General features: G+C 43.9%; 1 protein-coding gene across 1 annotated transcript in view; it reads left to right on the forward strand.

The window, feature by feature from the left end:
* The window catches only part of XIRP2 (xin actin binding repeat containing 2), a 172,407-nt gene that overhangs the window by 57,160 nt on the left and 91,920 nt on the right, over nucleotides 1-23,327 (forward strand). Inside the window, exon 2 of the mRNA XM_056861183.1 lies at nucleotides 18,807-18,960. Within this exon, the coding sequence (XP_056717161.1) occupies nucleotides 18,807-18,960 (154 nt within the window). The remainder of the gene's footprint in view (nucleotides 1-18,806; nucleotides 18,961-23,327) is intronic.

Below are 23,327 nucleotides of genomic sequence, written 5' to 3' on the forward strand. Positions count from 1 at the left end.
AGCTATCCCTTAAGAGTAGGGCTGCCAACCTCCAGGTGGTAGCTGGAGATCTCCTGCTATTTCAACTGATCTCCAGGTGACAGAGATCAGTTCCCCTGGAGAAAATGGCCGCTTTGGCAATTGGACGCTATGGCATTGAAGTCCTTCCCCTCATCAAACCCTGCCCTCCTCGGGCTCCACCCCCAAAATCTCCAGGTATTTCCCAATCTGGAGCTGGCAACCTTACTTAAGAGGCCTGTGAATTGTTGCGAGAGCAAAAGTGGGCCGACATGTAGGGCTGTTGAAAAAAAAATCGATAAAGTTCGGCTTCGGCAAAATTTGGCCCTTTTAAATTTGGGCCATGCCGAAGTCCGAACTCCCCCGCTTCGGATCCCCGAAATTTGGTGGGAGATCCGGAGTTCGGGGGAAAATTTGTCTGGGTCTTTGAAGTGCTGGGCGCCGCCTGCCCAGGCGGCGCTCACCACTTCAAAAAGTCGGGAAGGGGGCGGGGGTCTTTAAAGAGCCCCTGCGGGCCTTAACGGGGCTTCCATGAAGGCGCACGGGGGGCTCTTTAAACAGATCTGCGCCTTCCAGCTGGAAGAATCAGATCTTTTCTCCCCCCCCCCCCCGTGGCACAGAGTGTTAAGCTGCAGTACTGCAGTTAAAAAGCTCTGCTCATGACCTGAGTTCGATCCCAACGGAAGTTGGTTTCAGGTAGCCGGCTCAAGGTTGACTCAGCCTTCCAGCCTTCCGAGGTCGGTAAAATGAGTACCCAGCTTGCTGGGGGTAAAGGGAAGATGTCTGGGGAAGGCACTGGCAAACCACCCCGCAAACAAAGTCTGCCTAGTAAACGTTGGAATGTGACGTCACCCCATGGGCCGGGAATGACCCGGTGCTTGCACAGGGGACCTTTACCTTTTTTAAGCTAATGTGAACTGGATGTTAGACTTATTAAGAAAGATGTATTAAACTTTCAGAAGAACCACACTTGCTGAAGAAACAGTTTGCAGATGGAAGTCGTGCCTCTTCTAGATTTCAAGTTCTCTGAGAATGTCAACGAACATATGAACAGGGATGATCTAACCAATATTGTATACCTGGACTCTGTGGTACAGAAATGTACCCGAGCAACACAGGAACCAATCAGAGCAGAGCCATGAGTTAGCCCATAGGAGCTGTGTACTGGGAAAGGTTGAGATCTGAGAGGGGGAGTTAAGTTATTCATTCGTTAGGTTTCAGAAGGTAGGGTTGCCAGGTCTCCCCTGGCCACCTGTGAGGGATTTGGGGGAAGGGTGGCCAGATCCAGGCTTGGAAACTCCTGGAGATTTGGGGATGGAGCCTGGGGAGGACAGGGAGCTCAGTGGGGTACAATGCTATAGAGTCCACCCTCCAAAGCATCCATTTTCTCCACGGGAACTGATCTCTGTAGTATGGAGATGAGCTGTAATTCCTGGGGATCCCCATATCCCTCCTGGAGGCTGGCATCCCTAGTTACAGGCTGGACATTTGAGTGAGAGCGCAGGGTTGTGTGCATGTTACGTGCTATCAAGTCACTGCTGACTTATGAGAACCCTATGAATTGTGTGTGTAAAGTGCCATCAAGTCACAGATAACTGCGATCCCATAGTTTTCAAGGCAATAGATCAAGCAGAAGTGGTTTCCTATTGTCTTCCTCTGCACAGTCTTTCTTGGTGGTCTCCCATCCAAGTACTGACCCAACTTAGCTTCTGAGATCTGATGAGATTAGGCTATACTATACCATTCCACATCCATCCCTATGAATCAATGACCTCTAAAACGTTCTACCGTTAATAGCCTTACTCAGGTCTTGCAAATGGAGGGCTGTGGTTTCCTTGATTGATTCAATCTATCTCATGTTGGGTCTTCTTCTTTTCCTGCTGCCTTCAACTTTTTCTAGCATTATTGTCTTTTCCAGTGAGTCTTGTCTTCTCATAATGTGACCAAAGTACGATAACTTCAGTTTGGTCATTTTAGCTTCTAGGAAGAGTTCAGGCTTGATTTGATCTAGAAACCACTTATATGTCTTTTTGGCGGTCAATGGTAATCGTAAAACTCTCCTCCAACACCACATTACAAATAATGGGTTAGGTTAACAGGTGTGAACTTAAGATCTGCAGAGATTTCAGATCTTTGGCTAATTTTATGGTCTTGGGACCAGAGGGTAAAAGGTGTTAGAGTAGGCCAGCCAGGTTTGCTGTGACTGATGTGTGACCTAATTGTAGGAGAGTGCTGCATTTTAATGATGCAAACCTTCCTGAGATAAAGTTTTTCCTTGTGCATGTAATTTAAAGCTTAACTCCCATAACTCCTGGTTAAGAGTTACTATACCTTAGTTGTGTGTTTTTTTCTGAATAAATTTTTTTTCTTGTCATTTCTGTCATTACTATCCCTCAGTTATCAATCCAGTTATCAATCCAGGTATCAACCTAGGCCCAGATCCTCTCCCTTCAAAGCTTTTGAAATTCCTGCTAGGAACCTTGTTCACCAGGGTAAGTGGGAAATTGTGATGGGGAAAATCCTGTGGGGTGGTATCTAGCCACCAGGAAATCCATCAGAGACTTGCACATACCTTTTGGCAGACACCAAAAGGTAGGTAAATGGACTGTTCTCAAAATGAAGGGAAGGGTGCAATGGTGTTCTCCAAGAATCTGTATTTGGACAGGGCTCCTGAACTACAAACCACCACCACCACCATTTCACATAATGAACTTGTTGATAAATTATCTGGAGTTGGATATAAGTAGTGAAGTGGCAAGGTTAATTATTCAAGATGGTGAAAATTCAAGATGGATTGCAAAGAGCTCCAAAAAGATTTGTCCAGATAGGGTGAATGCATGGCTCTTCATGTGTTCTTATGTTCTTACATATTATTTAATGAATCTTGACAATAATGAAACAAAATCATTAGCTAATTAAAGGGAACCATGTAGGGCTCAATCTCTATTTTGGAAATGGCTGTTTCATCATTATCAGTAACAATAAGAAGAACTTGTAATAATTCATGACTGACCCCCCATTAATCCAGGAAAAAGGGTTGCTAAGAAGGAATATGATAGACAGGGTTGCCATGTCCCTCTTTGCCGCAGGCGGGAGGTTTTGGGGGCAGAGCCTGAGGAGGGCAGGGTTTGGAGAGGGGAGGGACTTCAATTCCATACAGTCCAATTGCCAAAGCGGCCATTTTCTCCAGGTGAACTGATCTTTATCGGCTGGAGATCAGTTGTAATAGCAGGAGATCTCCAGCTAATACCTGGAGGTTGGCAACCCTAATGATAGAGATACAGAAAACTCTTTAATAAGCAGGGAACATAAAACATTTATATATAGTTTTACATAGTGCCAGACAAGGTTCAGTAGAATTATTGATCTTTGAAACTTATTTGTTCAGTATCAGTGCTAAATTTGTCACCCATGAAATTAATGGCCCCTTTCAGCCATTGAGTGTAACACACTCAAATATTTTTTGCCTGTGGTTAATCAGGCAGAGTATTCTCAGTTGGCATGGGAGACATCTCTCTCTCTCTCTCTCTCTCTCTCTCTCTCTCTGGTTCAGATGATTTGGGGAGAAGGGAGAACTAAAAAAACAGCACTGCCTTTTGGAAACTTTCAGACTTTAGCAGGCCTTAGCTCAGAAACTTGGTTCAGTGCCAGAGTTCAGCTCTGGAATATTAAATAATAATCATTAATAACAAATAACAAGTGAAATAACAAGCACTTCCCTCACCAATAAGATGCAGTGTAGAATAAAGCTTCCGAGAGAGTGACTATGGCTTCCTTATGGGTTTAAAGTTCATTGCCTCTTATGGAATGTAACTGGGTTAAAAAAAACAACAAGATATATTCATAGAAGATAGGCAGGTTTAAGCTTGGTTTCCTGAGCACGTCATTAGATATTAAGAGAAAGCTGTGAGTAAATGATAAAAAGTCAGGGAAGCGGGGAGCATGCTATTATATCATGAGTTGTTAGGCTGTTGTTCCAAAGGATCCAGAAATTGTCACTTGTAAAAGATTCCTGTTAATTCAGCCTCTTTGTGTAATCTAGGAAAGCTGTACTTAGGTTATTTACAATCATGGAGGTTTTTAAGAAGAGGTTAGATGGCCATCTGTCAGCAATGCTGATTCTGTGACCTTAGGCAGATGATGAGAGGGAGGGCATCTTGGGCATCTTCTGGTCACTGGGTGTATGTGGGGGGGAGGTAGTTGTGAATTTCCTGCATTGTGCAGGGGGTTGGACTTGATGACCCTGGTGGTCCCTTCCAGCTCTATGATTCTATGATCTTCAAAAATGCCTCTGTGTGCAAAGGCGGAGAAATTGTATTTGTTTCTTCCCTGGCATAAAACTTGAAGTAAAACTATCTGAACCAACCAAAGGTGGCTGAAGTTACTAAATTTGAATCAAATTACATGTAAAACCGGTGAACAAATTTCTCTGTGGACACGCTACAATAAATGTATGTAAAACAGAAAAAAAATAGTCTTTTCTAAAGCTATTAGTATATAGGATTTAACTCAGAATTCTCCAGGGGACTTGAAAATATTAATTCCAAGACTGTTGTGTTATCCTATGGCTAAGTTAGCTGTGCTGTCAGGAAATCCATGAATAGATCTTATATTGTTTTAAACAATAACTTGAAGATTTGTATTTGAGGGGGCTAGTTTTGTATAGGACTACAATACAGAGGTGGCTAACCCTTTTCCCACACTGTTTTCACAGCTTCAAATTGGCCTATGGTGGCTAGGGAAATATAAAGACATCTTATGGGGCCAATTGAGTTTGGAAAAATGATGTAGGGGGAGTTAACCTTTGCCTTTATCCCCTGGTCCAAGACCGCAAACCAAACTGGGGGCTCCAGCAGCTGCTTTTTCTTTTTTGCCATCAGGTCAGAGCTGACTTATGGTGACCCTGTAGGGTTTTCAAGGCAAGAGATGTTCGGAGGTGGTTTGCCATTGCCTGCCTCCATGTCATGACTCTGGTATTCCTTGGAGGTCTCCCAACCAACTACTAGCCAGGGTCAGGGATAGGGTTGCCCATCTCCAGGTACTAGCTGGAGATCTACTGATAGTACAACTGATCTCCAGCCAATAGAGATCAGTTCACCTGGAGAAAATGGCCACTTTGGCAATTGGACTCTATGGCACTGAAGTCCCTCCCCTCCCCAAACCCTCCCCTCCTCAGGCTCAACCCCCAAAACCTCCCGCTGGTGGCAAAGAGGGACCTGGCAACCCTAGTCAGGGATAAGAATGTGTGACTGGCCCAAGGCCACCAGCAAGCTTCCATAGCATGAGTGGGGATTTGAACCTGGGTTTCTCAGATCCTAGTTCAACACCTTAACCACTACACCATGCTGGCTCTCCCCAGCAGCTGCTATTTACCCTTTAAAAAACCCACGGGGAAATCTGTTCACAGATTTCCTGATGTTGTATTTAATTTTACCTAGGGTTATTAATCTTAAAGTGGGGCCTGGAGTTCTCCCAGAATTACAACTGATCTCCAGTCTACAGAGAAATGTTCCCCTGGATGAAATGGCAGCTTTGGAGGTAGGGTTGCCAACCTCCAGGTGGTGGCTGGAGATCTCCCGAGATTACCACTGATCTCCAGGCAACAGAGGCCAGTTCACCTGAAGAAAATGGCTGCTCTGGAAGGTGGACTCTATAGCATTATACCCCATTGAAGTCTCTCCCCTCCCCAAACTCTCCTCGGGCTCTTCCCCCCAAATTTCCTGGTATTTCCCCCCCATCCCAAAAACTCCTGGTATTTCCCAACCCAGAGCTGGCCACGCTATATATCGGTCACCACAACTTGCTTCCCTTTCCCCTCAAACATGTATCATTCAGAGTTGCATAGGATAAAGGGGGTCATTTTAGTTGTTGTTGTTGTGAGTTATTCCTCATAAGAAATGTTTTAAAATGAAGGCAGGTTTTTTTTTTCTTGAAGGCAGAAATGGGTGTCTAAACAAATTAAAATCATGCCTGAGTTCAGTTTCAAAAATATGTGGTTTTGTTTGAGAACAAAAGACTTCTTGAGGCAGCTAAAAGCAACTTCAGGCAAGCTTTTTTTAAAAGCTACTAATAAAGGTAAGAGGGGTTTTTTTGGGTAGAAATATAACGCATAATGGTGTGTTGTTAGTGGCGCCCACTCTGAAGCCTGAAATTGCTATGTAGGATTATGAGGTGCTATAAAGTCCATTAGGCAATATTGATCTGTTTTCCAACTCAGAATGGACAGGATAGGAGAGGCTTTCCTTAGTTATGGCAGAGACCGCCTAGCTTTGCAGGAAAGCACTGGAGGTCAAAACAATCTGTGCCTCCTCAAAAACTAGTAACTACCCAAACTGGCTCAGATTGTGGCATACTTTGCCACCAAGAAATATCCTAGACCATTAGGGTTGCCAGCCTCCAGATAGTAGGGTTGCCAGGTCCTTCTTTGCCACCTGTGGGAGGTTTTTGGGGAGAGCCTGAGGAGGGTGGAGTTTGGGGAAGGGAGGGACTTCAATGCCATAGAGTCCAATTGCCAAAGCGGCCATTTTCTCCAGGTGAACTGAACTCTAACGGCTGGAGATCAGTTGTAATAGCCGGAGATCGCTAGCTAGTACCTAGAGGTTGTGTGAAGCTCGCAAAATATATGCAAAAGTGCAATTATATTATATACAAGTGCAAGGAGCCAACAATGGTAAAGATACATACATGGACATATATTTAGTATTGGTGCTTTATTTTTGCTAAGTACCTAGAGGTTGGCAACACTACTAGTTAGTGGCTGGAGATCTCCCGCTATTACAACTGATCTTCAGGCAACAGAGATCAGTTCACCTGGAGAAAATTGCCACATTGGAAGGTGGACTCTATGGCATTATACCCCACTGAAGTCCCTCCCCTCCCCAAATCCCACCCTCTCTAGGCTCCATCCCCAAAATCTCCAGGTATTTTCTAACCTGGAACTGGCAACCCTACCAAGACAGCAACAGCATATAGCCCCAACCAGCAGCACGGATGGTCAGAGCCAGATTCATGTACAAGCTAAGCAAGGTATATAGGGTTTCCAGGTCACTCTTTGCCAACGGTGGGAGGTTTTTTGGGGCGGAGCCTGAGGAGGGCAGGGTTTGGGGAGGGGAGGGCCTTCAATGCCATAGAGTCCAGTTGCTGAAGCAGCCATTTTCTCCAGGGGAACTGATCTCTATCAGCTGGAAATCAGTTGTAATAAAAGGAGATCTCCAGCTACTACCTGGAGATTGGCAACCCTAAAAATATAGTATAGGGCCCTAAGATTATAACTAGGGTTGCCAACCTTTAGGTGGTGGCAGGAGATCTCCTGCTATTACAACTGATCTCCAGCCGATAGATGTCAGTTCACTTAGAGAAAATGGCCGTTTTGGCAATTGGACTCTATGCATTGAAGTCCCTCCCTTCCCCAAACTCCGTCCTCCTCAGGCTCCACCCCAAAAACCTCTCGCTGGTGGTGAAGAGGGATTTGGCAATCCTATAACAGGCCTCTAAGTTCAAAATATTACCATAAATGACTCAATAGGCATTTGGGGAGGGGGTAATTCTATAGATCTTCTTGAACTTGACATACTTTAGGCTTCAGCATGTCTTAAGGGCCAGAATGTGGTGGTGAGAAAGTTAATTTCATGGGTTGAGGAACAGGCATATTAGTCCCATTGTCCCTAATCTAGGGCTGCCGCTTAGATCCAAAAAGATCCAAAATAAGGAAAACATTGTGAGACCAGAAGGACCAAACTACAAATTACAAAACAGCCCCTGGGAAGAGTTATTTGCCTTACTGGGGCTGCCAGATATACAGCTTTGCTGGGAGGTGTCCTGCCAGCAACCCTGGTTGTATGCTATCGCTTGGTAAAGGAATGAGAGAAAATTGGGCAGAAATAGGCATCCTTCCAACACCGCAATATCATTTCCAACATGAACCCAGAAGTAATGTCAGTGCATAAGAACACCACACTAGGGTTCCCCCAAAACTCTGTAATAAAATCATAGAAATTCAGGGGAATCATAAAATGTCACACTGACATGATGACATCACTTCCCTGTTCAAACCAGAAGTAACATTATGTTGCAACAGCACCTATCCATGCATCTGCTTCCCTAAACCTGTTGCTAGCAGTGGGCTGGCAACCTTAGGTAGAAGGCTATACACGTAGCCCATTGGTATACGCTCTGCCTCCAAAGTGGAATGAGTAGATTCCTCCTGGGGCCATTTCAAGAAAACTGCATGGGGGAAGGCTGAAGCCCTTCTCCCTCTGTGCCAAGGTACCGATCCAAATCAGGGCCTTACTTGCTTGGGTTCCAAGCTGATCCCAAACGTCTAGGGTCACCAACTGCCAGGTAGTAGCAGCAGATCTCCTGCTAATTCAACTGATCTCCAGCCGATATTGATCAGTTCACCTGGAGAAAAATGGCCGCTTTGGCAATTGAACTCTATGGCACTGAAGTCCCTCCCCTCCCCAAACGCTGCCCTTTTCAGGCTCCACCCCCAAAATATCCAGGTAATTCCCAATCCAGAGCTGGCAATCCTAGCTCCACCAGCAGGGCAGTTTGTATCCCTTTGACAGCATAGTCTAGTGATTAGAGTGTTAGACTAGGATCTGGAAGATCCAGGTACATATCCCTAGTTTGCCATAGAAGATTGCTGGGTGATGACCTTGGGCCAGTCACTCTCTCAGCCCACCTCACAGGGTTGTTGTTCTGAGGATAAAGTGGAGGGCATAATGATGTTATAAGCTACTTTTGGTCCTCATTGGGGGGGGAAGTGGGGTATAAATAACTAAAGAAATATATATATATTATCTCATTCTTCATGGAAAAAGCCCCTTGCTTGGTACAACTGCAGCAGGGCTTTAACAAAGTGTCAGCACAGCAGCTTATGTTTCATCTGGATACTGGCTTTCAAGGCTGATGCATCATCAGTTTGAGGGCAAAGAAAGGACCACGGTCCTAGCAGCAGGTCAAAGGAATAAGCTCCGCAGAGCACAAGATCAGGAGGCCAGGCTATTTCTTTCTTGTAATTTCTTTCATAATATTTGTAGCTACAATATGTTGTGTGAAGAAAAGAAAAAAAAGGGTTTAACCTTTTCTGTGCTTCTCAAAGTTGAAAAGAAATCATTACAAATACACAGATTTATGCTTTTCTCTTTCTTTTCCTTCAAGATTTGTGGAGCTGGGGAGTCTGTGCTGCCCAAATCTATCCATATTTACTAAGAAGTCCAGTTGTGTTCAATGGGCCCTTGTTCCCAGGTAACCTTGTATAGAATTAGGCTTACTTAGAAGCAAGATCCATTGACCAGTCTAGGGTTGCCAAGTCCCCCCACCCCCAGCCACCAGCAGAGGATGGGGGGGTACTGTTGCCGGGTCCAGGTTGGAAAACTCCTGGAATTTGGGGATGGAGCATGGGGAGGACAGGGATTTCAGTGGGGTACAATGTCAATAGAGTCCACCCACCAAAGCATCCATTTTCTCCAGAGGAACTGACCTGTGTAGTTTGGAGATGAGCTGTAATTCTGGGGGATCCCCATGTCCCACCTGACATCCCTATTGACCACAATGGGACTTGCTTCCAAGTAAACATAGAACAAGCTGTCAAGCAACCTGACATAATACCTTTGTGGTGCAGTACTGCAGTCCAAAACAGAGTTACACCTTTCTAAGCCCATTGACTTCTATGGATTTAGAAGGGTGTTGCTCTGTTTAGGATTGCACTGTTATTGTGCTTAGTCTTTGGCATGCTTGTGCTCTTTCCATTCTATGGCTATTCTAATATGCGGGAGGGGGGAAGTGGCACTTCTCAGGGCTGATTTTGCTCAGGACAACCCCTTTTTAATTTCTATTCACTCTGAACTTGAGATTATTTAAATTTAAATTTTTGCATTCAGTGTTCACAGTTATACCAAGATCACTTTTAAGAAAGCATTACTGTGCATAGTATGTAGTAATAAAGCTTCATCATTCTTTCGTTCTGCTTTCAGCCTATTAATGCCCCAATAACAGCAAAACCTCCCAGAGCAAAGGCAACTATAGAAATGAGCAAAGCTATAGTTTTCTTGGAGCATAAATACAAATGTGAGTCTTATCAAACCTGCAGGTACATTGTTAACTCTCTCACTTTTGCCATCTTAATGTCAGCTTGCTCCATGTTTCAAGTGGCCACAGGTTGGTCAATAACACACTGAAAGCATTTTTACATAGGAAAGGAATATTATAACCCAGGAACACACATGAACACATGAAGCTGCCTTATACTGAATCAGACTCTTGGTCCCTCAAAGTCAGTATTGTCTACTCAGACCGGCAGCAGCTCTCTAGGGTCTCAGGCTGAGGTCTTTCACGTCACCTACTTGCCTAGTCCCTTTAACTGAAGATGCCGGGGATTGAACCTGGGACCTTCTGCATGCCAAGCAGATGCTCTACCACTGAGCCACAGCCCCTCCCCAACCTTTTCCAGTTCCAGATCTCCTGTGAAGGCATCCACATTGCACTAGAAATGGATAGATTACATTTTTCTTGCTTTTGTTGCTTTTGCTAAACATCTCCAAGTTGGACCAAGAAAAAAAACCTTACAGAACAAAAACATAAGCATGTCACATTTTGTTGTTTGCTGATGATTCCCAATTCCATGGCTCATTATGCAGATATTGTGTTTTTTTTATTAGTTTTGTTGCTGACAGAGAAACCTTGGGTGTGTTGAGGCATTCTGGGCTCTGGAAACGCTTGTGTGTGTTTGTGTGTTCAGTTTCTCAAGGGGTGATCCCTTTAAAGGAAAAGACGACTTTCGAAACACACCGCATAACAGCCTGTGCATCAACGACAATACATAAAACAGATGAGCACTATTAATCTCAGAGGGTCAGTCCAGAAGCACTCGGAAATTACTGCAGGATGGTTTATGGATAAATCAGAATGGCAAACATCTTTGATGGTGCTTTACATTTCACAGCTCGGGGGCTTCTCTCAATAACAGGCCTGGAGAGTTTCCCCCACACACACATACTTCAGCACAAGGATAAAATCCCTCAACATACATATGTATGTTCCAGTTTGTCGTTGGGCAGAGTGGTGGACCATGTAGTGTCGGAGCAGCTCCAGGGAATGTTGGATGAAACTAATGATCTAGATCCTTAGCTGTCTGAACTGGGGATGGAATTAGCTTTAATGTGATGGTTGACAACCTTTGCTAGGAGATGGATAGGGACAGGTGTAGCCATACAAATTCTCCTGGAGCGCTCAGTGGCTTGTGATATCAACCTTGGTCCTTCTGGACTGTCTGGCTAGATTCAACATCGGTGGCACTGTTCGCAGTGATTCCATTCTCCTCTGTCCCACACTCTCTGAAAGCTATCTCCATCACCCTGCACTCCAATAGTCATATGCATACCAGAAAAAGATGGAGTTGGTTTTTATATGCCAACTTTCTTTACCACTTAAGGGAGAATCAGCCGGCTTACAATCACCTTCCCTTCTCCTCCCCACATCAGACATCCTGTGAGGTAGGTGAGGCTGAGAGAGTGTGACTAGCCCAAGGTCACCTAGCTGGCTTCATGTGTAGGAGTGGGGAAACAAATCCAGTTCACCAGATTAGTCTCTGCCGCTCATGTGGAGGAGTGGGGAATCACACCCAGTTCTCAAGATCAGAGTCCACCACTCCAAACCACTGCTTTTAACCACTACACCACACTGGCTGTCATTGTTCATTGGAACGTGTGTGTGTGTGTGTGTGTGTGTGTGTGTGTGTGTGTAGGAGTGGGGAATCGAATTCAGTTCTCCATATCAGAGTCTTCTGATCTTAACCATTATACCACGCTGGCTCTAATTAAAGCATACATATAATTACCAATTGAGATTATAACTCAGAAAACCAGGGGGAGAAACATATACATATACACATTTGCACCCAATACTTTCAATGGGAAACTCAAACTCACTTTTTCTAATACAGGTTGAGTATCCCTTATCCGGATTGCTTGGAACCAGAAGGGGTCCATATTTAAGATCTTTCCGTATATTGGAATGTTTTGGAATTTTTGCATATACATAATGATATGTATTGGGGATGGGACACAAATCCATTTATGTTTTATACACACTTTACACAAATAGCCTGAATGTAATTTTAAACAATATTTTTTAATAATTTGGTGTACATTGAGCCATCAGAAAGGAACGGTGTAACTATCTCACCGGAATACCTGTAAAAGCTGTTCAACAAGAGCAATAACAAACAACAAACTAACAATGACAGGTATTCAGTCTAGGCTTGCCAGGCCTCGTAGCTCCACCGGTGGGAGCTTTCTGGGGCCGTGGCTGCAGCGTACGATGCATGCGCTCGACTGGTGCAACACACGCGCGTCCCCCATTCAACGTGCCTACGTCACTTCCGGGTTTACTTGGAAGCAACGCAGATGCTCTAGCGATCTCAGCCCAAACTTTATGGTTTCCATAGAGTTTTATCCGAGACTGACAGAGCGTCCGCATCACTTTTGGGTTTTCCGGAAAGTGACACATGCACGTGTGTGCATGTGCATGCATGCAGTGCCTGCCAGCCGTCAGCTGGCCGGTGGGCAGCCCGGTGGATCGGCGGGATTTTACCCGCCACCACAGGGCACTTGGCAACCCTACTTCAGTCTCCACCTACAACGCAGTGTACACTGTATTTTATTTTTTAGGTGAGAGGAAACATTGAAAGCAGGCAGCACGGATCTGCCTGCGAGCTCGCTCGAAGGGTCCAGTTTTCGGGTTAGTCCAGATATGGGATTTCCGGATAAGGGAATAGTCTACTTGTAGATTTATATAATAGATGCTGGGGCATTTGTTCAAGAGGCATGTGTACACTCAGGGGTCTATTTTTATTGAAGCAGTTTCCAGTACTGAATGTTTTTTTTTAATCACTTTTTCCTGTATTGTAGAGTTTAAAAAGCAATTTGCAGTTCAGGGGTTGGCTTTGCAAATTGAAATCGAGACGAAACGAGTGTGTGCCTCCTGATCATAGCCTTGGTTTACCGTCACAATGGCAGGACATATTAAAGTGAAAGTAAAATCTGTCATATGCAAATTATCATTGAATAATAATGTATCACAGTGCAAAGATTTATACTCTGTTGGCCTGGAATTTACATATGTAAGCTTCAAAGAGTCCCACACCAATGCCTAAATCACTTCTGAGTATATGCATAGGGCTTGGTCAATTTTTGCTTCTGTCTACAGCATCCCTGCGCTCTTTTGATCTGACCCCCTATCTCAAGAGGGTGGCGGTTGCTCTTGGAAGAGGGAGCCCCAGAAGCCTCTGTTCATGCAGAAAATGCCTTGGGCTTCTTTGGACACTAGCAAGAAATATATTTGCACAGTCTGTGGATTGAAATGCCAGTTTTTCTCCTTCCTTTTCATTCTGGTGTATGAGACCATTTATTCAGAAACATGCTATATTTGGGCATTTCAAATGCATAGGGTTGCCAACCTCCAGGTACTAGCTGGAGATCTCCTGCTATTAGAATTGATCTCCAGCTGATAGAGATCAGTTCACCTGGAGAAAATGGCCGCTTTGGCAATTGGACTCTATGGCATTGAAAAAGAAGAGTTGTTTTTTATATGCCAACTTTCTCTGCCACTTAAGGGAGACTCAAACCGGCTTACAATCACCTTCCCTTCCCCTCCCCCCACAACAGACACCCTGTGAGGTAGGTGTAGCTGAGAGTGTGTGAGTAGCCCAAGGTCACCCAGTTGGCTTTGGGTGTAGGAGTGGGGAAACAAATCCAGTTCACCAGATTAGCCTCCACCGCTCATGTGGAGGAGTGGGGAATCAAACCCGGTTCTCCAGATCAGAGTCCACCGCTCCAAACCACTGCTCTTAACCACTACACCATGCTGGCTCTCCCCTCCCCAAACCCCGCCCTCCTCAGACTCTGCCCCAAACACCTCCCACCGGTGGCGAAGAGGGACCTGGCAACCCTACACATGCAATTCTGTGATTCTAAGGAATTTTGCCCAGAAGCTGCAATCGATCCAGAATGCTGCAGCCAGAATTCTGGCTGGCTGGAGTGGTTCATAAGGACCTATGCCTATTAAAGGTTATATAACTGAATTGAATTGAATTGACCATATCACTTCAGTTATGTTCCACTACATTGGCTCCCAATTTGCTTCTGGGCTGAATAAAAGGCACTGCTGTTGACCTTTAAAGCCCTATACAGTCTGAGGTCCACATAACTTAAGAGCCACCTACTCCCTTATGAACCTTCTCAACCACTACAGTCATCTTCAGTGGCACTGATTTGGGTGCCCCCAACTTCTGAGGCTAGAGGGGTGGCAGGGATGGGCCTTCTCGGACAAGCCACCAGAATTATGGAACTCCTCCCCCAGGAAGACTCATGCGTCCCCTTCTACCATTGTCTTCTGCCAGCAGGTCAAGTTCTTTTTTTTTGTCTGGCATTCTTTCACTGATTCTCAGTAACCCTTCCTCCCGTTCATACGTTTATTTGTTTTTATGTTGTTTTAATTGCTTTTCTATACTGATATGTGTTTTTAATCTTGTTTTGTTGCTTGCCACCTTAGGGACCCCCTAACCAGAGTTGGGTGGAAAGGTGGCTTATTAATATTGCAAATAAATAAAATAAAGATGCCCAAGTATATCTCACCATGAAATCCTATGCAGGGTTACTTCAGTCTAAGGTCTCTGAAATAATTGGGCTTCAGCTGGAGTAACTCTGTGTAGGATTGCACTGTTATTTACATAAGAATCAAGACAAAACTCAAATATGAAGTGCACCTAATGTCCAAGACAATGCTTCATTATCAAGGGAGACACTCATGTACAATGTACTTGCTCTTGTGAATGGTTAAAGTTTGGTCGTGAGGATTTTTCATCACCATCTGGAAAAGCCAACCAGACAAGTGAAAAATATTTGTAGGGAAATCTTTGTCATTACCATTCTTTTAAGATTGCTGTTGGCCTTTCCTGAAAAAAATAGTCAGCTGCAGGAGTTCTGTTTGAGACTAAAATATGGCATTGTTTTCTTCTCCTCCTTACATGTACAGTTCTTTTCAGTTTAAAATTACCTGCATAAATGAATAAATTTCTCCAAGAGTCATTTTTATTAGGGCATAGAAAACATATGGGGTGTATGTGGCTTACCAATGTTTTTCCCCATTTTGCCCTTGAGGATAAATTTGCTGCAGGAGAAAAGTTAAGCAGTCCGGATACAAGCCACAAATCTCAAAATATTTCATTTCTAAGTGCCCTCAGTTTAAAAAGTCTCATGCCCAACCCTACGAGTCACTGTGCTGAAAACAACTTATAGGATCAGTTTTGGAGTTGGTCCATTGGGACCGGGCTTATCAGCCTGTGCAGTTATAGGCATATAATGGGAGGAGGAAAAGAAGGAAGACAACACTTATTTTCTTTTCTGATCTGGTCTGGACCATTAGTAAGTTCAGAAGCAAGGAATAGTGTTCCAAGCCTATCTCTCCCCGACACACACTGCAACAGAAAAGAGCTGATCCAGAGGATTTATTTATTTAGCATATTTATATTCCGCTTTTCTCCCCAGTGGGGTCCCAAAGCGACTATCAACATGCAGAGCAAACAAACCAAAAAAGAAAGGGAAGGGAGGTGACTGATGGTCAACCAGATCTTCTCTCTCTGCTGGCTGGTCTTCTGCCCAGCTCTAGGTTAAGAGGTGATTGATTACAAGGTTCTGAAAGGTCTCTGAGATTCTCATGACAACAGCTTCAGTTGTATATCCATTTGGAGGCTTCTCCATCTACTCTATATTTCCCACAGTTGTATAGATCCAAACTTTAAAAAAACACACAACCGGATTGACACATAGCATCCGACAGTACTTGAGAGAAGAGTAGTTTGCTAAAAAAATCCATGATGCAGTTATTCTTTCAAGAACCTGGCTTTGATTGGAAAGAAAGTGTACGAGCAGACATTAATTTTAGCCATCATGCTTAGAGCTGTCTCTGCTCCTCCATTAACAGTCGAAATAATACTTTGAAATGTCACTGTGTCATGTACATTTCATCCCCCCTTCCTTTTAATTGTACACAATTGTTCTCAACGAAATCTCAACTCGCCTGGCATTTTCACAGGTGCGGAGTTGTGACAGCTGCCAAAAATCTTTGGCTGCAGTCTTCAAAACATAATTGAAGAGTTTTTGATTATCTGCCATGGGAGTGTCCTGGAGTCAAGTGTTTGGCGGGATGCGGATGCTGCCTTTTTAAACCTATCGACCCTTAGTCGGGGAAAGGGGGGAGCGATGGAAAACAATGAGAACCGTGGGACACTTTACGGTAATCGTGAGTCTGCCTAAGTTCAACAATATTATCTGTGCATGCACTGTGTACATGATCCATATCTGCCCTGACACAGCTCCCTGGGCTGTATTGTGGCTGATAGCTCTCTGTAACCTCTCCCCTCTTAAGCTCAAATGCACAAGTCCGTGTGTATTGTGCCACAGCAGGACATTACTGGGAAAGATGACTTGTGTATGTCTCCTCTCACTGTCCTTGCTCAATGCAAGTTCTGAACTTACGGCAAAGGTAGGGAGGGGAAACGGGAGACATTTTTGTCTTTATGCTGGTCCCTTTACATGCCGGCAGATACAGATATATAATAGTGCAGAACTGCAATGGGTTGATTTCACATTGCATGGGAGGCTGTGTGTGTGTAAAGTGCCATCAAGTGGCAGCTGACTTATGGCAACCCAGTAGGGTTTCAAGGCAAGAGACTACCAGAGGTGGTTTGCCATTGCTTGCCTCTGCATAACAACCCTGGTATTCCTTGATGGTCTCCCATCCAAGTTCTAACCAGGGCCAACCCTGCTTAGCTTCTAAGATCTGATGATATCAGGCTAGCCTGGGCCATCCAGGTCAGGGCACATGGTAGGCTAGTCATTTCCAAACACTGTTTTTAAGCCTTAATTTTAACTGATTTTCAGTGCAGTCTTAAGGAGATTTACTCCAATCTAAGCCCATTCATTTTAATGGGCTTAGACTGGAGTAAATCTGTATAGGATTGCACTGTTAGATGTATAATGTGCAGAAGATTCATCAGGAAGATAAACAGATCATAAAGAAAAGAATGCATAAAATATTTCTTTGGTTATACCCATCTGTTCTTGTAAAAATATTATAGAAACTGCCTTTATCCTTCAGTACAGAGAAGTGCAAAGGGCAAGTTTTAAAACAGGCAAGGAGAGGGAAATTATATGGAAAATCTAAATAATGTGTACATGAAACAACCTCAAGGGTTGGGCCAATTAGATGGCTTTGTCCAGCTCAACTAACACCCTCCCTCCTGCTCTGATGCCCGCCAATGACTTGTAAGATCCATGCAAATCAGTCTTATCTCTATGTTCTTCTGTACTTTGGAACCGCACCATCCTGCAGCATCTTCTGCCCATGGCTGCTGGGAGCAAAGAGAGAAAGAAATATGGAGAGATGCTTTTCCTCCAGTATGTATGCAGACCTGAGCTACCCCCCATAGGGTTGCCAGATACTCTTGGCCACTGACAGGGGATGGGGGAGGGGCAGGGTTGCCAGATTCAGGTTGGGAAACTCCTGGAGATTTGGGGATGGAGCCTAGGGAGGACAAGGACCTCAGTGGGGTACAATGCCATTGAGTCCCCCCTCCAAAGCATCCATTTTCTCCAGGGGTACGGATTGCTGTAGCCTGGAGATGAGGTTGCCAGGTCCCTCTTCGCCACTGGCAGATTTTTGGGGTGGAGCCTGAGAAGGGCAGGATTTGGGGATGGGAGGGACTTCAACGCCATAGAGTCCAATTGCCAAAGCAGCCATTTTCTCCAGGTGAAATGATCTCTATCGGCAGGAGATCAATTGTAATTGCAGGAGATCTCCAGCTAGTACCTGGAGGTTGGCAATCCTCGGGGGACCCCCAGGTCCCACCTGGCATTCAGTGCCAGAGTGACCAATATATTTCCTTTATATCTCCTGTCAAGTCAAGAGGAGAACAAACAGCCCTTCAGATTTAGTAAGGTCGTCAACCTCCAGGTGATGACTGGATATCTGCTGGAGTTACAACTGTCCTCCAGGCTACATACATCAGTTCCCCTGGAGAAAATGGCAGCTTTGGAGGGTGACCTCTATGGCATGGCATCTCTGCTGAACTCCCTTCCCTTCCCGAACTCTGCCCTCCTCAGGTTCCACCCTCAACCCTCCAAGAATTTCGCAACTCAGAGTTGACAACCCTACCGTTTAGTGATACCATATTTTTTGTTTTAAAGGGCTACTTGACTACTGGTTTCCCTACTACATGTAGGGATGACTGTGTGAAATACTTGGAAGGGATATGGGTTTGTGGTGGTAGTTAGTACAAATCCATTTGCAACCCACAGGCTTTCATTGTCTATTAAAAGTCAACTGAAACATCTCCAGCTTCCAAAATCGCCCTTAGAATATTCTAGGCACATTATGTCAAAGCAGTTGAAACATGCCCCCAGGGCTTTGGGGGGGAAAGGCATCAGTTTACTCAGGACCCTTTTTTTTGTAACTCTTACAAGCAGTCTTTCTTTCTGGGAAAGGTGAAATGCTCATAAAATAAATGCCAATTGAGAACAGCAGCGATTACCCAGCTTCTGTGTGTCAAAACGTAAACTGATTGTAAATGTACATTCGCAGCCCTCTAGTGCGATATTATAGAGAGCTGCCCTGAAGCACATTGGAAAAGCATCAGTCGTGTAATGGAACCCCACTGCCCCCCTCCCTCACATCCTCCTCCCCTGGACAGCCACATCTGTTTCCTACTGATAGCTTTTCATACACATCCCCTTAATGTCTTCTAACAGGAAGCAGAAACTGAGAGAAGTTTGCGATCGCCAGCATTGAAGAATCAGCCTGGGAGCCATTCCATCATTCCCGCAAAAGACCCAGAAGCGAAAGGTGGCAGAACGTTTTTTGACAAGATGCCATCGGAAAACACTCAGAACAACAGCTCTGAAGGTTAGCAGAACACTTTTTTGTTCTGATTTGTTGCTTCCCTGCTGTAGACAGAACAAGTAAGAAAACTTTATTACATGGTGATTTCTTTTCATGAAAATTCAAAGTAAAGTGGGTGACGATAATATATAGAGCCTCTAAAGAGAACGTCATTAGCTACTATAAAGCAAGGATTTATTTGATGTTCTCATAACTTTTGAAAGACAGTTATATGCTTTTTGGAAGAAGTGTTCTGCAATGAAGTGCCAGCGAGAAGAACTAACTTTCACCTCTTAAAGATACTTTTTCCTGGCTTCAAATAAAGCAGTATGTTAATTTCTTCACCAATAAACAGTGTAGGTTATTTTTTTTCTTGATCATTAAAATATCACAGGAAAATCATGAGTATATAAACAAAGGCACATTCAATAACAGGATAAAATGTGCTTTTCAAATGTGCAATTCAAACATCTTAAAACCTATTTAATGATTTACAGTCAGAACACAATGGAATGATGTCACACTTTAGGAAAACTATTACTGGGCATAATTTTGATTTATTAATGCTTTGAAAATGTTATTTAAATGTTAATAGCTCAGAAGCTTCGGATTGCAGAATTTACCATACGTTTCAGTGTCAGGACATCAAAATATAAACACTTGATTTATAGAACAGATACTATTTAAAATTTCTAAAGAGTCCCGACAATGATTTGACATTCTGTGTTTTGTAACCAGCAATGTGCTTATCAAAACTTAGCCATTATGAAAAAGCTTCTCTTTGTTTCTGAAAGTGCATAAATTTATGGATAATCAGATCGCAAACACATTGTACATGCAAACTATACATTTTTGAAGCCGTCGGCTAAAAAAAGAAAGGGAAGTAAAAATGCCTCCGATGAATGTACTCCAGCATTTAATGAATGTACGAAAAATGGCATTATAATGATCAAAGAAACCCGCAATGCTTTACCTAGTTACGCCAGTTCAATTCCATAGGCTTCAGTGGGATTTTGTGGCATAACTGTCCACAGGATGCCAATCTGTTGGGAATAAACCCAAAATGGATTGGAGCCTACGTATTTGCATCCCTCCCATTGAGTAGATTACCATTTACAAAGATTATAACCTTTTTGAAAAGTTTAGTTTTCCAAATGGTCAAATGGAAATCAATGCTGGTGTGTTTTGCTTTAAGCCCAAATTATACAGACACTTTACAAGTAAACATTGTAATGGCCAAATGTTTTACCAGGTGTTTTTTTTTTAATTAAACATATAGTTTTGTGCAGCTTGTTCTGGAATGTTTTGCATATCTGATGCTGTTATCAAGCTAAAGACAAGGTACTTGGTGTACAGAAGCTTAAGTGAAAATCTAAATCAGTTTGAGGTGCACCATTCATGCCAAAGCCCTGACCTAGATAGCCCAAGCAAGGCCGATCTCATCAGATCTCAGAAGCTACGCAGAGTTGACCCTGGTTAGTATTTGGATGGGAGCCCACCAAAGCCGGCCAGGGTTGCTACACAGAGCCAGGCAATGGCATACCACCTCTGAACATCTCTTGCCAGCTCCGGGTTGGAAAATACGTGGAGATTTTGGGGGTGGAGCCTGAGGAGGGCGGGATTTGGAGACTGGAGGGACTTCAATGCCATAGAGTCCAATTGACAAAGCGGCCATTTTCTCCAGGGGAACTGATCTCTGTCGCCTGGAGATCACTTGTAATAGCAGGAGATCTCCATCCACCTCCTGGAGGCTGGCAACCCTAGTAGTCCTGAAGCTAAAGCAATTGCCTTACAATAGAGCCGTACATAATATATACAACAACTTCATCTGAGGCAAGGCTTACCAGAGTTTAATTCTACTACCTATTTTCAATGCTAGGACTACAGATGTGCAAAGTATGTGACCAAAGGAGAGAGTTTCCTTGATCATATGCCATTCCCTGTGAGGAAAAGGCCACTTTGGATACTCCAGGGCCCTGTAATGAAGAAATTATTGTTGATACATGCAGCTCTTATGTGTCTGGGATTAGGGGAAGTGTGCTTCAACACCTCTCATTTTAGAAGTTAAGGGCTGTAAATAAGAGTGAGTGCAAAATAAGCTTAACTGAAGTCTATTTGTGAAATCTCCAGATCAACCTTGATCTATCATCCTTGAGAGAAGCACTGTCTTTTGGCATGAGCCAAGTAAGTCTTTAAGAAGCAAGGTGACATGAATAAGGAATAAGCAGAATCCTGTCAGAGACATGTTTGAACTCTGCCTTCTTTATGTTTTAACCAGAGCAGGCTCCGTGGCTGCATGAACAGACTGGCTGGAATTTCCAACTGGGGAAAACATACTTGCCTCAGAAATATGCTCTTAAAAAGAGATTTTTGTTACGTTCTCCACAAGCAAGTCTCATAAATCAGGATTCTGAGCAGCTCTAATGGCCTCTCTCACATTAATAATCGTTAGACTGTCAGCAGCTGAGGGACGATAATGCACATTTTTTAGCCAAATGATTTCATATGATATAGCACAGAGGATGAAATGTACCTTGGTAACAATCCATTTTTCATTCAGTGGTAGACCATGCTGGACATTTCAGTTGTATTGTTTAAAATATTTTGATATTTATATTACTCATCCATGTTTCTGAGTGTTATTATTGAGGCCATTGTGTCATGGGTCTGGAACATTTTCCCCTTCAGAATTATCCTCTTTAGTTGTAGTGAGTCACAACATACATTTATTCTGTTTCACTTGATTTTGTTGACAGGCCATTGCTAAAACGAAATTATCAATTGCACCAGTTCGTATGCGACATTTCTCAGAAATTCTTGCTTTCAAACCTCTTTCTCTTTCTTTCCCTTGTCACTGTCTAATCAAGGCTTCCCAAGAGGGGAACTTCAGTTTCCTTAGGGGGGAAATAGGAACCTGGAAGAGAATAGAAAGGACATGATGGGAACTGGCAGTTTTCGGGAAAAATTATATTAGAGTTAGAACACAGAAAATCTGACTGGCTGATAATTTTGTGCAGCATAGGATGATGGATTTCCATCTATGTCACAAGTAGAGAAGGAAGCTAAACTGAACATCAGAAGGTGTGTCTGCTGTAGACCACAGTAAACCTGTCAACAGCAGAATCTAAAAAAATTAAATTCACTCTGGAAAGGAAAAGATTGCTGGCTCTCAGATAAGAAGGAAGATCTTCTACAGGGCAATTGCTGTGACCTGGATGGGCCAGGCTAGCCTGATCTTGTCAGGTCTCGGAAGCTAAGCAGGATGGGCCCTGGTTAGTACTTGGATGGGAGACCACCAAGGAAGTCCAGGGTTGCCACACAGAGGCAAGCAAATGGGAAACCACCTCTGAACATCTCTTGCCTTGAAAACCGTACAGGGTCTCCATAAGTCAGCTGCAACTTGACAGCGCTTACCACCACCACAGAGTACTTCTCCAGGGCTCACTCCACAGGTAAGACGAATGACTACCAAGAGAGACTTGCCCACTGTGGTTTTTTCACTGTGGAACTCCCTTTCCATGATTGTCAATAGCATGTAATCAGCTTAAGGTGCCAACTGAAGACTTTCATTTTTATTCATGCAGGCCTTTGGCTGCTACCTATTGTGTGTGTGTGTTGAGTTTCCCAGCTTTAATAGTACCTGCTTGAGTGGTGGAGCTCCATTCTGTAAATAATGTATATTTAAATAATGTGACAGGCTCATTGACTAATGCCGTGGCAACAATGCTTGTCCAACAGATTGTTTCTTAATAACAATTAAGTAGACCTTTGCCATTGGCAGGGGGTCCTATCCTGAAGTCATTGGGAGTTGAACAATCCACAGATACTGACAGTCTAAACCAGGGATCAAACTCATTTGTTACAAGGGCCGGATATGACATAAATGTCACTTGGTTGGGCTGGCCCAAGACTCGCCAGCCCAGATTGGGACTGGCGGGTAGCTGCCATGGCTGGTTTGCGGGCCGGATAAGTAGGGTTGCCAGGTCCCTCTTTGCCACCAGCAGGAGGTTTTGGGGGTGGAGCCTGAGGAGGGCAGGGTTTGGGGAGGGGAGGGACTTCAATGCCATAGAGTTCAATTGCCAAAGCGGCCATTTTCTTCAGGTGAACTGATCTGTAATGGCTGGAGATCAGTTGTAATAGTAGATCTCCAGCTACTCCCTGGAGGTTAGGAAACAAGAAACCTATGCTGAAATAGTATAGACTAATGAAAAAGCAGCACAAGGCTCAAATATACAAATGAAAAAGCAAGACTAACAATTGGAGTAATGATTCTATTTTTTCAAACGCAACTCCCTATAGAGCCTCGTACCGCTTTTTTTATTAGTACCTGGAGGTTGGCAATCTTACGGATACAAGTTCTCAAGGGGCTGAATCCGTCTCCCAGGCCTTAT

This window comes from Euleptes europaea, chromosome 15 (assembly GCF_029931775.1).
Source record: "Euleptes europaea isolate rEulEur1 chromosome 15, rEulEur1.hap1, whole genome shotgun sequence".
Taxonomy (NCBI): Eukaryota; Metazoa; Chordata; class Lepidosauria; order Squamata; family Sphaerodactylidae; genus Euleptes; species Euleptes europaea.